The 16,755-nt window shown below is 39.6% G+C and overlaps 2 protein-coding genes across 3 annotated transcripts in view; both read left to right on the forward strand.

The window, feature by feature from the left end:
• LOC145439606 (uncharacterized) overlaps positions 1-16,755 on the forward strand; it is a 231,524-nt gene that overhangs the window by 177,147 nt on the left and 37,622 nt on the right. The gene's annotated exons all lie outside the window — the stretch shown is intronic.
• On the forward strand, positions 1,682-10,525 carry LOC145439607 (uncharacterized). Of its 2 annotated transcripts, none has more exons than XM_080317118.1 (6): positions 1,682-2,743; positions 2,844-2,937; positions 6,834-6,904; positions 8,224-8,334; positions 8,421-8,453; positions 8,517-8,770. In XM_080317118.1, exons 2-6 carry the CDS (start codon positions 2,912-2,914, stop codon positions 8,558-8,560), a joined length of 285 nt encoding a protein of 94 aa, XP_080173244.1. In that variant the 5' UTR covers positions 1,682-2,743; positions 2,844-2,911; the 3' UTR covers positions 8,561-8,770. The 2 variants fall into 2 exon arrangements, with proteins under 2 accessions (XP_080173244.1, XP_080173243.1); XM_080317117.1 differs by lacking the exon at positions 8,517-8,770 and adding an exon at positions 10,152-10,525 and having other exon boundaries at positions 1,752-2,743.

A 16,755-nucleotide genomic window follows, 5' to 3' on the forward strand; every position in this document is an offset into this window, starting at 1 on the left:
CAGCTACGTTGAGATCTAAGCAAGCGGTACTGGGACATAGTGGCTACAATGACTGATAGTTTCGAGTTTATAAATTCACATGATCAATGTCGATCAGCCGCATACTGTACAGATATTTCGGAAATACACGTCCGAATTGTCTAAAAACTATTCTACGGAATACATATTTGCCTTGGTGGTGCAATGTGCGTAGCTGCGTATACATTAGTAATCACAAAAAAGCGGAACTACTATAGAGAATCGTTAAAATGATACAAACATTATCATGCCAAAATGATCAAATATAAAAGGCGTTCGGTGACCCGAGAATTGGCATCATTTGGCATAGTTCCCGTTTCGGGATTGATGGTTGGACAATGGACATTATCAAATATAAAAGGCTTTTCATGACTCGAGAATTGGCATCAGATGTTAAAGTTCCTGTTTCGGGATAGATGGTCGGGCTGACAGATCAAAGAGCTTTACATTGAGCTCTACTACAGAAGAAGCATTGTACTAAACTTTAAAAGTTGCCCATGGCTAGTTTAAGAACAGGCTAAGGAAGGCTAAGGACATTTTTCTAACAAAATTCCTTACATCTCGAAAGTACAGTTTAGGTAAATTTGACAGTATAATAGATGCTATCAAACGAAAAGTAGCAGTTCTTTCTAAAAAAATCGTGTAGTCAAAAACAAGTTATCGCAGAAACTTCAATAGAACCACGTCTAAATCGTGTCATATCAAAATGCCAGCAACATATACCTCTCAAATGACAACCAAGGAAAATGGTGTAATTTATGTGTCAGTTAACGAAATAGATATGTCACATCGTGGTCCGGTAACCTCGACTAGCCAGACTAAAAAGGCTAGATTGTTGACCATAAAATGCTACAGTCGCAGCGCAGTAAAACAATACACACAGCAACGGTGTGGTATTCAGTGTGAAATTGCGACAACAACCTGCGCAGAGGAACTATACCTTCTCTGATGTATATATCATGTAGTTTCCATACCTTAACCTCAATAGTGGATACGTAGTACTTTCTTACGTAGTACCTTCTTTCGTAGCCTGCACGCGAAGAGTTCTATCGTGATAACAAGCAAGTCGTCAACTGAGTCAGCTAACCAATTTTTAGGTATTGGTCAAACTGATTTAATGTAGTCTCCCTCCCAGTAATAAGCCGCATGCAGCTTGGGAATGCATATTTGCTTTGATCGAGCAAACGTTAACACAGAAAACGGAACCCGCACTTAATCATTACAATGCTACAAAAGATATTATGCTGCAATTATTAATTATAAGAGGCGTGCAGCGACACCTGAAATCGATTTTAAATGTCAAAATAGCGTCGCACCTATGAACCGATGGTAGATTTCGACTGATACCGGACCTTGCACCAATCAGAAAATGCATCTGAATTAAAATCGACTAATGAATGCACTAGCTCTTAGCTGATGATTTGATGGTCTGTGCAGAGTGCGCAAAAAGAGACAAAGTTAGGAAAAATATGATATTTCCTTTTCCTTATAGGGTCATGTCATATGCCATGTTTATATATTATGCTCTTTGAATCTAAGAAAGAAGGGTTTAAACTCAAGTGAGCTGTTCTCTTGCCTGAGCACCAGCGACCAATGCAGGAGAAATTGGTTTCTGACTTTGCATATTGTCAGGTACGTTTGAGCTAAGCTCAAGCGGAGTAATAGAAGAGATTATACACCAAAATCGCTAATATATATATATATATATATACATATCCATGCTTCGTGCTACCATTACACGTGTTTATTTATTATTGACAAGATATTGACGTGTAAATGTTTTCGCGCTCCGTGCAATTTACCTCCAGCTCATATTTATGGCTCTGTATACAGTCCGTATTTCATATTTGAGTAGTCTCTAACAGTGATAACATTCCATGCTATGAAACTACGCGTAGGGATTACAACATTCTTGTTTCTATTTTTATTATATTTTGATATAACGATAATAGTAGGGCGCTTTTCCCTTTCATCAAGGGGGCGTGTCTAAAAGTTTGAGAAACACTCTGCTAGGGAATACATACTCGCCTTGATGGAGCAGACCAACACAGAAAGCGGAATTATTTAATCGAGCTACAAACACTACAATACTGCAACAACAAATCATAAGAGAGGTGCAAGAGCGTGAAATCGCGTCATGTTGCAAAACTCGGTCAGGACAGTATTCCCTGCCAATTTTAGGTCTCATTTTGTACCAGCCAGGCAATATTAACCGCTTTAAGGCGATCAATTTTTCCCTGGTCTATGGTTCGTAAATTCAATAACCCACTAACGTATTATTCGCGCACGGTGTCAGTAACGAATTAGCTTTACCGAGTACAACCACCTTCTTCGTATTCATAACTGACTTCCTTTGAACTTTCAAACCATTCAAGTCATGCCAAGTAAACAGCAATGTATCGATGAATGTGCACTATAATTGTCCTATTATTGATCTACTGTGGAAGGATGTACCTGCGTCTGCTGTCGGCTAAAATATCACACCATGTCTTGGTCTGCTTTGAGGTGACATAAGATACTGATTCGGACGTCTCTGGGTAGTTTATGAAAGAGTAGAATTCGCCGCAAAAACATATATAGAGACGCATGATTTATAAAAAGTGATCTCAGTCTCTGTGATGACTTTTATTTTTTTTCGAGCATTTGTCTTTCGCCGGAAATTTGCATCGGGAATAAAAAAACGAGTGATAGTCTTCGAATCAACTTTATATGGACATCGGACTTGGTAATTCTTCATTATGCGACTGTATGTTGTATCGTTACGTGAATTTTCAAGTGAAATTACTAATAGATAACCAAGCACATGCCTTTATGTATTCAAATAGATATACGCAACATTTGACAAAGAGGAATTGTTTGTTCAAGAGTAAACGAATCGCTCTGAAGAACTGATATGGGCGATAAAATGCAGCATGAAGGGTGATATATATATTTTATATATAAGTCAATACATTGAATGTCACCTAACCCTATACACCAGGGGCGGGCAACATACGGCCAGCGGTCCGGATCCGGCCCGCGACGGGATTTTGTCCGTCCCGCGGACAGTTTCCCGTCTTACAAGATAATGTGGCCCGCGGCCCTAATCTGCCGAGATTCCCCACTACTTGCTTGAACGTCAAATTTGAGTGACTGTATGTTATTACAAGGCGACTTCTTCGACCTTAAAACGGTAGATTTTGACCTAAAACATCAAAATTTTGACATTTTTTTACCTTAAAAAAACTTAATTTTGACTCAATTTGACCTAACGTATGTAAATTAGGTGTTTTTCCACATAATGTTAGAATTAGACTACTTAACTTCATTTCTGGTTGAAACTGTCAATCTTTATGAAGTAGTTTTGCCTGAAAAAACTTTTTTGCCTCAAAACTGACAAATTTTTACATGAAAAAACTTTATTGTAACGAAATCTCGCCCTATGAAGAATTCCAGTAGTTACATCAGGTATTATCGTAGTAATGATTAAGATTTGTTGTAAATAAAATATACGTTATTTGAACGAAATCTGGACCTATGAAGCTAATTGAAATTTGTTGTAGTACAACGAAAGATACTTTCCTACATTCTCGGGTAGAAAGTGTCTGTCCTTACTAAGTAGCTTGCCAAGAATGGAGAAAGAGAGTTCAACAGCAGCAGTTATCGGCTGACAACACTGAAGTTATGCGTACACTGCTGATGACAAATCCTGATGCTTCATTCTAGCAATGGTGTCTACATCACAATTTTTCATCATGCGCTTCTTGATATATGAGCCATGCAATGCCCACGCAATGTTGCTTCAGTTGGGATATTGCGGTACGTTGAGCATAACACCATGTCAACCAATTTCTTTCATATGAATGTTTATGATTCACAACGAGCAGACAATGAGCCGACTACAACGGTAGGCCTATAACCTGAAAAATGTCAAATGATAAATTCACCGACAGTGCAAAATCTACGATACAAACGAAATGCAGGTTGCATAAACGTTTCAACTTTGTAAAAAAATTTGATATTTTTTGACCTAACTGTACAATTTTGACCTAATTTTGACTTTTTTTACATGTAAAAAATCGCCCTAGGTATTACATACGTGTGTACGCAGCGTGCGTGAGTAGAGCTTACGCGTAGATTTGTTGTAGCGAGGAGGCTTGCATTATCAACATTTAGCATGTACTCAACTCAACCCTAATGAATTTATATATTGGTAAATTTGAGGTAGCGAACACCTTGAAATCTTAATTAAGAATTGCATGGTGTGTTATTTGATCAGAGAAAAGCAGACATGGCGGCGGCTGTATGACGATGCTGTTCTCAAATCCACATTGTTTGTGTCATTATCGGCGAGAAATGGCTTTGAAATGACATTGCTGTCGTTAAAATTAATTCATTTAATACGATTTATTCCTTGTGTATGTGGATAAATGGGCGAATATTGAATCGATTCAGCAATCCGGCCCGCCAAGTACCTAATTTTCCTATATCCGGCCCGCCGACTATAGAAGTTGCCCGCCCCTGCTACGCACGCAAACATATCGAAACAAATATTGCAAATTCGGCAATATCACGTATATCATATCATCCTATCCCATATCGTATAAACGTATATCAATAAAACATATCAAGTTATTGAAGGAATATTATTTGGTATTTCTGCGACTGTCCAGAGTTCACTGATCACTTTCCCCATTTCTTCGAGTTGTCGCCATGAACATAACATAGGCTTACCAAATTTTCAGCACCGATAAAGACAACATATTTTTGCCATCAAGTAAAACGAAAGTAGAATTGTTACGTTTGAGTTTGATGATGTTTTATATTTCCTTGGTAATTGCAGGCGAAAGTCACAAAAATAGATAAATACAGACACAAAAACAACAAATCAAATTCATTTTTCGGATTCAGCCCATGAATACTTTACGATTTCCTAAACCTTGCCAAAAAGGAATGATCACACGAATTACAATCATTGACGCTATATACAACCGTCAGAATGTTCGAAACTGATCCAACTGTTATGTCCAGGCCGTGTTATTTTTGGCATATGCCAAAACTGCCAAAAATAACTTATTTTTGGCATTTGTCGATTTTTATTTTTGGCAGTTTTGGCATCGTCCTCCAAATAGATAGTTTCAGCCTCAAATTAGTCACAAAAACGCTTTATTTGGGCTAGTTTGTCAAAAGACACCACAAAATGTGCAGCATCCACGTATAATCAGTGCCAACAAACAATAAGAAGAAGAAAAAACCTAACGATTACATAGGTTAATAATATCAAACGAAACCACAAAATGTGCAGTATCCATCGGAATTGGTGCCAGTAAGCAAAATAAAAAGAAAGAAAAGCCTAACAGACACGCTCAACAGCTGATTGTTACAGCTGTTGAATAGACTTAAATCGTTTGCACTGTAACAGTGCTTCCAAACTCAGGTCAGGTAAGTTTCTCCCAAATTCATTTCTCGCCCAGCGAATCTGGGAAATATCGGCTTCAACAGTAGACGTTGAGGGATGGAATGTTGCCAGTCACCCACAAAAGGTTTTCAGAGCTTCAAAATCTTTGGAGGGCCGAACTGGCTTCCATGCATCATGAAAAGAGATCACTTCGCCAGTGCCATCGATCTCATCGCGGAAAGAATTTTCTTCCCTATCCTTTTCCAGGAGTTTTCTGTGTTGTCTCTCTACACATTCTATTTAGTAGCCCGACTATCATTTCTCCTTCAGTCTACCGATATATTTTCGGAGGACTTTTGTCACTTCAGGTAGCTTTAATATTACCAACTCGCATGGAAGAGTCCTGGGAAGGTTAGCTTGTTCAAGAACATTGACGCAACACGACTGTCTGGCAAAACGAGACTATGCAGCTCAGAAATAGCCAGACAGTTTCTTGCGTCACAATGTTCAACTCGATCACAATGCAAAAATCGTGGTTGATTTTGGAGGTTCCAGTTCCATGAGCAGAATATAGCCTAATTTATATTTTAATAATCAGTACTGCGGCAGCTTATCATTGATACCCGTTTTATCAAATTTAGTGCTCGACAAGCCGTCAAAAATGGTCGTAAAATTGCCTTTGGGCAAATCTAAAGTATGACGTAAATCAAATGCAGTCAGCCGTTCAATCTCGCTGTGCCCACACCATTTAGGACACCATGCTTTCACTTCTAATGGTTGGGCTGGACCCAGATTAAGAAACCTGCCTTTCACAAACGCTCTTCTCGCTTGTAACGCGGTCCTGTTAACACAACACCATGAACGAAATACACTATTTGGCAGGCCGTGTTATTTTTGGCATATGCCAAAAATTGATTATTTTTGGCATTTTCAAATTTTTATTTTTGGCAGTTTTGGCATCTGGCTCCTGAAATGCCAAAAATAACACGGCCTGGTTATGTCTGTTAAGTTCGAAAGTGGGCCATAAAATTGCGACAGATCCTCGCATGTAAAAAGACCCAGATGTTACACAGAACGTTGAACAAAGTTTGCAATCTCAATCAAAAAGGTGTAGGATCGATAGGGTAATTAAACCAGCAATTTTGCATGTTCCATGGTTACAGTGATTGTTTGGAAATAAATACATGACGTTTCGCCTGAAAGTGTGGTTGATAGTTTCGAAATGCTAAAAAAGATGACATTTGGGCATTGTTGAGCGTCCTCGGGGGGCCATTCCCTTTTCTTGAGAAAGGAGGACAAATCCTCCTGAATTAAGACATATATTGTAAGCTTACCATAACCCATATACGTCTAAGAGATTATTACAGTGATCATAATTTTGACCGATATGATATGATGTACCCGGACGCGGTAAAAGATATTTCTCTTCATACAACAGGCGGGGAGATACAATCGGGGAACGCATCACGGGCGAAGTGACTGAAAAAGCTTATGATCAAGTGGAAATAAGTAGGCAATATATACTTTTAAATTAGTTAGAGGCTAGGGATGGTGTGAACGTGAGGTTCACGTTCGCGTTCTGTGTGTGAACCTCGGAAATTTAGAGGTTCACGTTCACAAACGAACCTTGGTAGGTTCTGTACTGTGAACCTTTTTCATATATTATAATTTTCACGTCATTATAACACCTTTGGTTGAAATTTATTGCATTTAAACTGCGGGCAACTCGATGCATGGCGCTGGCAGAATAAAAATTCAACACTAACTAAACGAGCATGCACCTTGTCAATCTCAAAAATTTTACCTGCTCGAAATATCCAGCTTTCTGTTTGTGAATATTCAGTGACTCTCTGCTGCGAGCTTGACCCGCAATCACGCAACATCAAAAGCGAAGTACGCTGCATGTAAACAGTCAGCGAATGCTTATTCAACCAATCAATGAAATTTAAATGGTTGTCTGATGTAAAAAAATCAAGCTAGCGTACGGGGTCCATCTCGATTTCATGTGTTTATTGTATCATAATAACCAAATCCGTGCGATTGGGGTTTTGGCTACCGCTGTATAATTTGTTAATGGGGTAACACCCGTTTTACACTCAACTCAATATCAACGTAGCAATTCTCAGACGCCGAATACCTTGTCCGTTCTGGCCTAGACCGTTAAGGCATAAGCTTATATTCCCTTGCAAGTACTCGACGGAAGATATGTATTTCAGCATTGCGGCATTATGTAGCGCGAGTCGTCGCTATAGGTATCGTGTACATTATTATAGGCTGTCACTTCACTGAAATGTAGGGCTGGAATTAACAAAATGACGTCACGTGACGTCATGAGGTTCACGTTCGCGTTCACACAGAACCTTTCAAAAAGGTTCGCGTTCACACGAACCTGAACCTTTCAGAGGTTCACACCATCCCTATTAGAGGCATCCATTAGGAGTATCACATTTTGTTGAAAATAGATAGGCTACAGATCAATTAGCTATAAGAACGAAAATTTGGTGCAAAGTTATATCAAATTTTCGTTCTTAGAGCTAATTGATATGTATCTATTTTCAACAAAATGTGATTTCGTTTTATTGACAGTTGGAAACTGTATGCCCCCAAGCATGTGCACTACACAACGCACACATTACAGGACAGATATCCGACAATTGCGTCCTTTCATATATAAGCTTATGCTAAGGCATATTCAATACGGTGACAAGTCATGCAGGGTTGCTTTGTACAGACAAAGTGTCAGTAGGCTACTTATAAGGCTGGCGGATCGTGAAAACTAAACAAACTAGAATTGCACCCTGGGTAATGTGCATCGTGTTGTATCGCAGTTGCTCCGGCTAACAGTGGATCGGGAAACGTCATTGGACGAGTCATTGAGAAGGAGGGGAAAATGACGCAAGTCAAGAGAGGTGGGGTCCAAGTGATAGGAGGTAATCCAGGTAAAGAGAATTGCGCTATTGGTCGTTAAGTAGGGTGGACAATGGGCATGCGCTGATGGTAATAATTTTTGTTCCATCCATTTCAGATGTGCAGAAATATGCGATCGACGCTCAGGCAGGTTGGTTATGAATCGAAGAAGGAAATCCGATAATTTGATATGTCAATTGTGTTAGTGTTACAGGCCATAAAGTTTTAGATCAGTGGTTCTCAACCTGGGGGGCGTGAAAGCATCTGAACGGGGCGCGAAGAAGCGGCCAACTGTAACAAATTTTCGCGCTCTGCGCGATTTACCTCCAATTCACGCGTGTTTCTCTATAAAAAGACCGAATTTCATATTGTTTAATTCTTTCATCAACAGTCATAACCTTCCATGCCATCAAACAATCTGATGGGGTTGGTATAGCATCCCGGTTGAATTTCGTGATATGACGATGAGGGGGGCGCGAAATTTTTCACTATCATAAAGGTGGGCGTGTCCAAAAAAAGTTGAGAACCGCTGTTTTAGATTGTGGCTTCAATCAATCAATGAATCGGAGGTTATATTATTTTATCCTGTCGTAAAAGAGATAAAATGTTCCTAAAATGCTCATTCACAAAAAGGCCTAGAGAGAAAAGCGAAAAGCGTCTACAATATAAAAACAGCTGAAAAATCAAAACCCAACACTGTCACAAAGGGCATTAGGCCGTGGCGGATGTCAGGTTGACTGCACTTGGTCGCATCGGAATCCTCCATCCTGTGTATCGCATTGTACATTTTTTGTCTTGAGCGGAGAAAATATATGAACCGTAGATAATGATTATGATCCCAGTTTTGGCTTAACCTGCATACATGGCGATGAAATGGGAGAGCACGTGACGTCGAGGCATATATGATTGTTAAATGCGAAGATATTTGATGCTCATAGTATTAATATATTTAAATTAGGAATTAAATTAGAACTAAAATCATGAATACTTAACTGAAATATGAATATCATTTCGTTTCCGATAGCATCACAAGTATTAAAGGAAATAGTTTAAGATACAAAAAATACCTTTCAATGTCCCTCCTATATATGCCGTATCGATGTAGCAGCAGGCTTAAACCAGCTTGACCAATTCTTGAAGAATTTTGGATTGATATGTATGCTGATGGTGATCTGTGTTAGGAGTAGGACCCTAAGTGGGACATTATAACCGAACAATAAGTTGCTTTGAGATCACCCATAATAGTGGCGATCTAATCATTTGCCTTGTACTGGAGTAAATACTACATTTAAAATAAATCGCCACATCAGCGTTGCTATCCTCTCAGAAGCTATATGTCGGATATTCTTGTCCAGAGCCGTCCCCGATACCCGGCCCTTGCAGCGTTACTACTCAGTTTATTAGTGGCATGATGCTCAATAAAACTTCAAACTTTATTACCGCTATTGTCGTTTCTGATAACCCATATCTGTGTGAGGCGGGTTTATGTATAATGGCTGCTGCGAAATCAAAATAAGTGGGGTTAACTCGACATGGCCATTGCACTTTTAACGATATCGTATATTAACCCGAGAATAGTTACAGACAAAGCAACCTTACGGTACTCACCGTTTGGTGGAATATTTGATAATTTTAAATCACTTGATATGGTCTTGTCGTTCGACTGTCGATTAAGAATGTAAGATGAATAATAAAACGATTAATATGAAATCCAATGGTACAGTCTAGTTGAGACAAAAACGCTGGAGACCAACGCACTGACCTATGGGGGACATTGTATGTACGAAGCAAGAAAATTTATACTTTCGCAAGTAAATTGATTCGAATTATTATTCATCTAAATTTACAGCAAACAAAGTCGAAGTTTCCGTCAAATTCTCGGATTATTCCCATAAACACGAAGGGAAATACCGCCTCAAAGACACAGTTTATAATATCATCGCTGATATTCGGGTGGACAAAAAAATATCCCATATCTGTGATTCCGAGACGGGGGTCATCATTGACGAAGATACCAAAATTTCGGCGTTGCACGAGAAGAATCGCCTGGACAAGCTGAAAGCCGTGGTTATCAAAAAATAAATGCGCTCATATTAACATTGAAATTATGTATTGTATTAGCATTACCGAGATTATAAATTGCTAGACACTTTATTCGCTGAAACGTTGTTGAGATACGAAATGTAGTTGCAAAATACCGTCAAACAAATAGTCTTATACGGATCGCGTACCAGCTTGTTACTACGTTATGCAATCAAGCCGAGTCGGACTTCAGAGAATTGTTGTTTTCCTGATAGATATGGATAATACATATAGATGAAACTGTGACTTCGGATTTGTGTGTAATCGAAATCGCAGAGTACCTTCACACCTTGCATCTGGCCTGCTATTCATTTCGATAGCCACAACACATTTAAACAGTGGCGCGCGGTGAGGTTCATAATAATTGATGAGGCAGATTGCTGTAGAATCAGATTTACAAATGTACAAAACTGAGGTGGGCAACTCGTGGCCCACGTAAAGGTTTTGAATAGCCCGCGCTGTAATTTCGAAACTGATTATATTATTTAAAAAAAATGAATTGCCGATGTAATTCATTGTGAACTTGTAAGGTCAACCGAAACTTTGACTAGCCTGACCGCGAATGCTGATGACTAAAATAGCAACAATTTCGGAGCATTGGTAAGAGGCGGCGAAAGCGACCACACACCCTCAAATTTTCGTATTTTTTTGTAAATTAACATAACGCAGAACATTTCGCATAGATTGATTCAACTTGTTTTTTCGTGCTTGCCGCGATTGTGTGTCTCAAAGTTGAGCCTAACTGCACTAGAGGTTATTAGTGAACGGAATATTCACAGTATCACTTGAGGCCGCTGGGACCAGCGCGACCGGTATTTCCGAGTCATGACACACACAGATATACCAAAAGTCATTGGACAGGCTTCTGCGCCTATAATCGGCAGCGCCAGATCAGACTGCCCCGCAGAAACAGCGGTTATCTGATTACAAACTATAGCATGCTTTGACGTCACGAAAACCGCCCATATTTCGATATCGATATTTCTTTCAAGATGTGGTGATGCGGCTCTATTAATTAATATGAGGCTTTGTTTAAATCTGTTATTGCTGCAGGTACGTTGGGATCTGAGCAAGCGGTACTGGGACATATTGGCTAGAATGACTGATAGTTTCGGGTTTATAAATCCACATGATCAATGTCTGTCAGCCGCATATACTGGACAGATATTTCGGAAAGACACGTCCGAATTGTCTTAAAACTATTCCACTGTATACATATTTGCCTTGATTGTTCACTGTGTGTAGCTGCGTACATTAGCAATCACAAAATGCGGAACTACTATAGAAAATCGGTAAAATGATACAAACATTATCATGCCCAAATGAACAAATATAAAAGGCCTTTCGTGACCCGAGAATCGGCATCAATTGGTATAGTTCCCGTTTCGGTATTGATGGTTGGTTGAACATTATCAAATATAAAAGGCTTTTCATAACTCGAGAATTGGCATCAGATGTTAAAGTTCCTGTTTCGGGATAGATGGTTGGGCTGACAGATCAAAGAGCTTTACATTGAGCTCTACTACGGCAGAAGCATTGTACTAAACTTTAAAAGCTGCCTATGGCAAGTTTAAGAACAGGGTAAGGAAGGCTAAGGACATTTTTCTAACAAAATTCCTTACATCTAAAAAGTACAATTTAGTTGAATTTGACAGTATAATAGAAGCTATCAAATAAAAAAGTAGCAGTTCCTTCTAAAGAAATCGTACAGTCAAAAGCAAGTTATCGCATAAACTTCAATAGAACCACGTCTAAAACGTGTCAAATCAAAATGCCAGATCTCAAATGACAACCAATGAAAATGATGTGATTTATGTGTCAGTTAACGAAATAAATACGTCCGGTCGGGATCCGGTAACCTCGACTAGTCTGTTAGCCAAAAAATTGTACAGTGAAAGCGGAGTCAAACAACATGCAAAGCAATGGTGTAATCCTAATGTAGTATTAGCTCTAAAATTTCGACACCAACGTGCACTGCGGAGAAAATACCTTCTCCGATGTATATATCATGTATATTCCCTACCTACCTTCAATTCTGGATATTTATAGTACCTTCCTTGTTCTTACGTAGCCTGCGTAGTACGTATAGTTTTAATGTGAAAACAAACAATAAGGTAACCTACTAACCTATATCTGTTATCTAGTAAGGTTACAGTACGTCCTCCTTTAGGAGGATTTGTCCTCCTTTTCCAGGAATTCGAAAATGTCCTCCGAGAACGCCTAAATGACCTCCTTTTGGGAATTCGTCCTCTTTTACAGCTTTGACAGCTAAGCTAATGGACAGGGTCAAATACGAAAAAAACATAAATGACGCCAAATATGTAATGTGGGTGTTCAAGCGGGTCATTCGGGAATAGAGTCGAGTCGCAATGATTGCCTTCACATCAACATTTGTAGTAAAAATCTTAAAATCAGCTGTTTTTCCCTTCCGAAAATGTAACTTTTATGATTTGTAAAAGTGTCGCCATATTTTTAGATATTCGCGAATCGTATTCTAAGAGAATCTCCTTCCCAACAATATCCGGTCGCAGCTATGGAATATATGATCGTCTTGATTGAGCAATAGGCCTACAAACTACACGTCATCACAGAAAGCGGAACTATTCAAATCAATACAATGCTAAACCACCATAAGGCTGCAATGAATAATTATCTGATTATTATTATAAGACACCTGCAGCGGTCTGGGAAATAGCGTCATATTGGCAAACTTCCTGTTTCGGGGTTGGCTTCGCGTGTTGATGTTGACATCCCCTTTTCAGCCTCAGCACGAGACGGGATGGCACCTTTGCAGGGTGACTAAGATTTGTCTTTTCATGGTAATGTTCGAGAAAATTGCTGTTACAAGACATATACAGGATAGCGTTACACTATATAAAACTATACGATATACTGGTTAGTACAACTTAATAAACCAATGACGTGTCAATCACGTATAGGGTCAGTACTCAGTAACGAACAATCTTTACGGAGTACAACGAGCCTCTCCATATCCGAGACCTATAGCTAGGGATGGTGTGAACCTCTGAAAGGTTCAGGTTCGTGTGAACGTGAACCTTTTTGAAAGGTTCTGTGTGAACACGAACGTGAACCTCATGACGTCACGTAACGTCATATTCCTAATTTCAACCCCATATTTCAATTAGGTGATTGCCTGTATTAATATACTGTACACGACACCGAGCGCCGACTCGGGGCCACATAATAGCTCAGTACTTAAGTACATATTGACGTTTGAAACGTCGCCAAATTATCAACTGGGGCAATCAAATGATATCATTATCCCATAAAATCAGTATCTTGCGTCGCTTTGCCAACAATTTCGACCTGATCGGACAATGTATTCGGCGTCTGAGTATCGCCACATGGATATTGAGCACAGTGTAAAATGGGTTTCTATACTTGCTACCGATTACCAAGTTATACAGCAGCAACAGCATAGCCAACACCCCTGTTGCACGGATTTGGTTTTTATGATACAGTATACATATGTAGTCAAGATTGACGCCGTACGCCTGCTAGATTTTTACATCAGTAGACGATATCAATATTATTGATTGATTGAATAAGGATCATTTGCTGACAAAAGACAGTGTATTTCGCTCTTGATGTCATGTGATTGCGGGTCAAGCTCACAGCACAGAGACACTAAATATGCACAAACGGAAAACTGGATATTTCGAGCAAACTTATGTAACAATACAAGTAAATTTTTGAGATTGTCAAGGGCATGCTCGTTTAGTGTTGAATGTTTATGCTGCCAGCCCTATGCATGAGTGGCCCGCGGTTGAAAGTCAATAAATTTGAACCAAAGATGATATAATGAAGTGAAAATTGCAATATATGAAAAAGGTTCACAGTGCAGAACCTACCAAGGTTCTGTTGTGAACGCGAACCTCAAAATTTCCGAGGTTCACACACAGAACGCGAACGTGAACCTCACGTTCACACCATCCCTAGGTATAGACTTCCAGTGGACCTTAAGCACATCAAGTCATGCCAAGTACACAGCAATTTACGGACGAAGGTGCACTATATTTAAGCATGGGTTCGTTTTATCACTGACACCACTGCGGTACAGGCCGCGTAGTCCCTACAACAGCGATCCTTACACTTTGTAGAGTCCGACCCAAATCTAAGTTTTTGTCACATCTCGTGACCAAAGCCCCACACATCGAAATGAATGCATTACTTACGTTAGTAGGCTACGTTTTTACGTTGTCATGTCACGGAACCAGGCAGTGAAAAACAATGTGCGCACCCTTTGGCGTGCGAAACGTTGATATGTTTTAGATCAGGACTTAAATGTTTTTTTTCTGCTATCCAATTGTACCACCTGCAACAGAAATCTTTGACATTGTTTCTAGAAAATGCTACCCTGACATATGTGGTCTAAACAAGTGTCGCAAGTATCATTGTTAATAAATATCATGATTGGGTCCCTAGATGTGAAGAATTATTTTCAGGTCAAGTTCACGAATAAATTTTGTCAATAACATATGCTCTAATATTTTTAGTCCAACTTTCAGCCCACATAATCAGATATCCTAATGCAGTCATGTTCGTGTGTAACCACCCTTCGGCCTGTGTCGCTTATTGGATACATGAAGTGCTGCTGAGGTACAGAACTTCAATATACCAATGAATAATATATTCGTTTTGAAATGAACCCGAATATTTTCGGCTGACACTCGTCATGGGCAGTAGCGGCTCGTCCTATAGGGCAACTGGGGCATTGCCCCACCTAAAATTCTGTTCAATAACAATTCTTTACCATTTATAGACGCACAACAATCTATATGTACCGAAATCCCAGCGAAAATCGTATACTTCTTGTCCTTTCGCTTGTAAATGCCCATGTATAGCGAAGTCTCTGCGAAAATCGAATTCTCTTCCGTTTTTTCGCTTTGCGAATGCCTAGCCGGGGCATGCCCCGGTAGCGCTCATAACAAGCTTTCACTGCCTATGCTCTCAAAGCCGCGCACAATAAAGAAACAGTGATTTACTCTCTCCTATTCATAAAATTACCGCGCAGGTAGGGCAACATAGCATGGTTGCCCCTAAGGTGTGATGTAACAACAAGTTTGACACTGAACTATGTTAGTGGTAATTTCGTTTCCTAAGTCGAGTGAGAGCTGACTCGTCATTTATCGCAAACATATTTTACGCAAAGCCGGTATTGGTCTCCATTGATTTTAACGATGCTCCTTAGCTAGATCTGTCATGAGCTTTTACATGGTATGTCTTGATTTTTAGTATCGAACGCTGTGCCAAGTCTCAAGGTTGTCACTCAATGATTAGGGCAGCAATTTCGTTATCAAGGTCGAGTATGGTAGAGATTTGCGCTGATCTGACACTTAGCCTATCTAACGCATTGCGGATTTCACGCAAAAGCCGGTGTATCTGTGTTAACGCTAACTGTGTTCCATACTGAGATAGGTGATGAGATGATGATATCATGAAACAGTTTACTATAACATCCTCGGTTTGCATTCAAATATTTAGTTTTATTTTATATTCTCCAATGTCAATTTCACCGTGAAATTGTGGCCTTCAGACCATTTGCTCACAATTACAACCCCTCTGTCAAACGCGATAGCTGTTTCGTTTTCGATGGCGGCTAACAGCAGCTGATCGCTTGATCAGCCTATTCCTCAGTAAATTTTAGGCAAAATTCGGTGTTGGTCTGTTCGTATTAATTTTGACAGTGTGCCATACCGAAAACGGTCATGATGAGGCTGCTTCTCGATGATTTCATGTAACAGTGTACCAAGTTTTCGGCTTTCATCCACGTATTCATTCGGTAATATATTTTCCGAAGGCGATTTTGCAGCAGACATATAGACACTATAGACCAGTGATTCCCAACCGCGGCCCCGAGGGCCGCATGCGGCCCCCAGCTAGCCTTTCTGCGGCCCCCTCAAAAATATTGAGAAATCGATTTAAGAAAAAAAATTATATTCATAAAATACTCTTGCTTGGCTTGGAGTCTGGAGTTTTCAATTAGGATTGCAGGAAAGTTGTGAGTAGAGTGTTAAGATTACGTCACTGCTGTTTCAATGCAATGTGCCCTAACATTCCAGTTGAACGATCAGTACCTATAGATATAGGTATAGATATACGTATTGACAGGACCGTAACTGCCGCACCCCAAGTCCGCCAATTGGGAGGAACGAGCTCGAAGGGGGCCCAAAATTATTTAGTGAATTAGCATGAATTATAGAGTATTTTATGAAATTTTATGCAACTTTTTCAAAGTTTCAAGTTTCAAAGTACCTTCATTATTTGATACTCTTCCACCAAGATAAAATACGCAAGATTTATAAAAGTGGGCATATCAGCGTTGGCCATTACCGCGTCACGACGCACGA

This window comes from Botryllus schlosseri, chromosome 5, assembly GCF_051294905.1.
Source record: "Botryllus schlosseri isolate E-star chromosome 5, Bs_hap1, whole genome shotgun sequence".
NCBI lineage: Eukaryota > Metazoa > Chordata > Ascidiacea > Stolidobranchia > Styelidae > Botryllus > Botryllus schlosseri.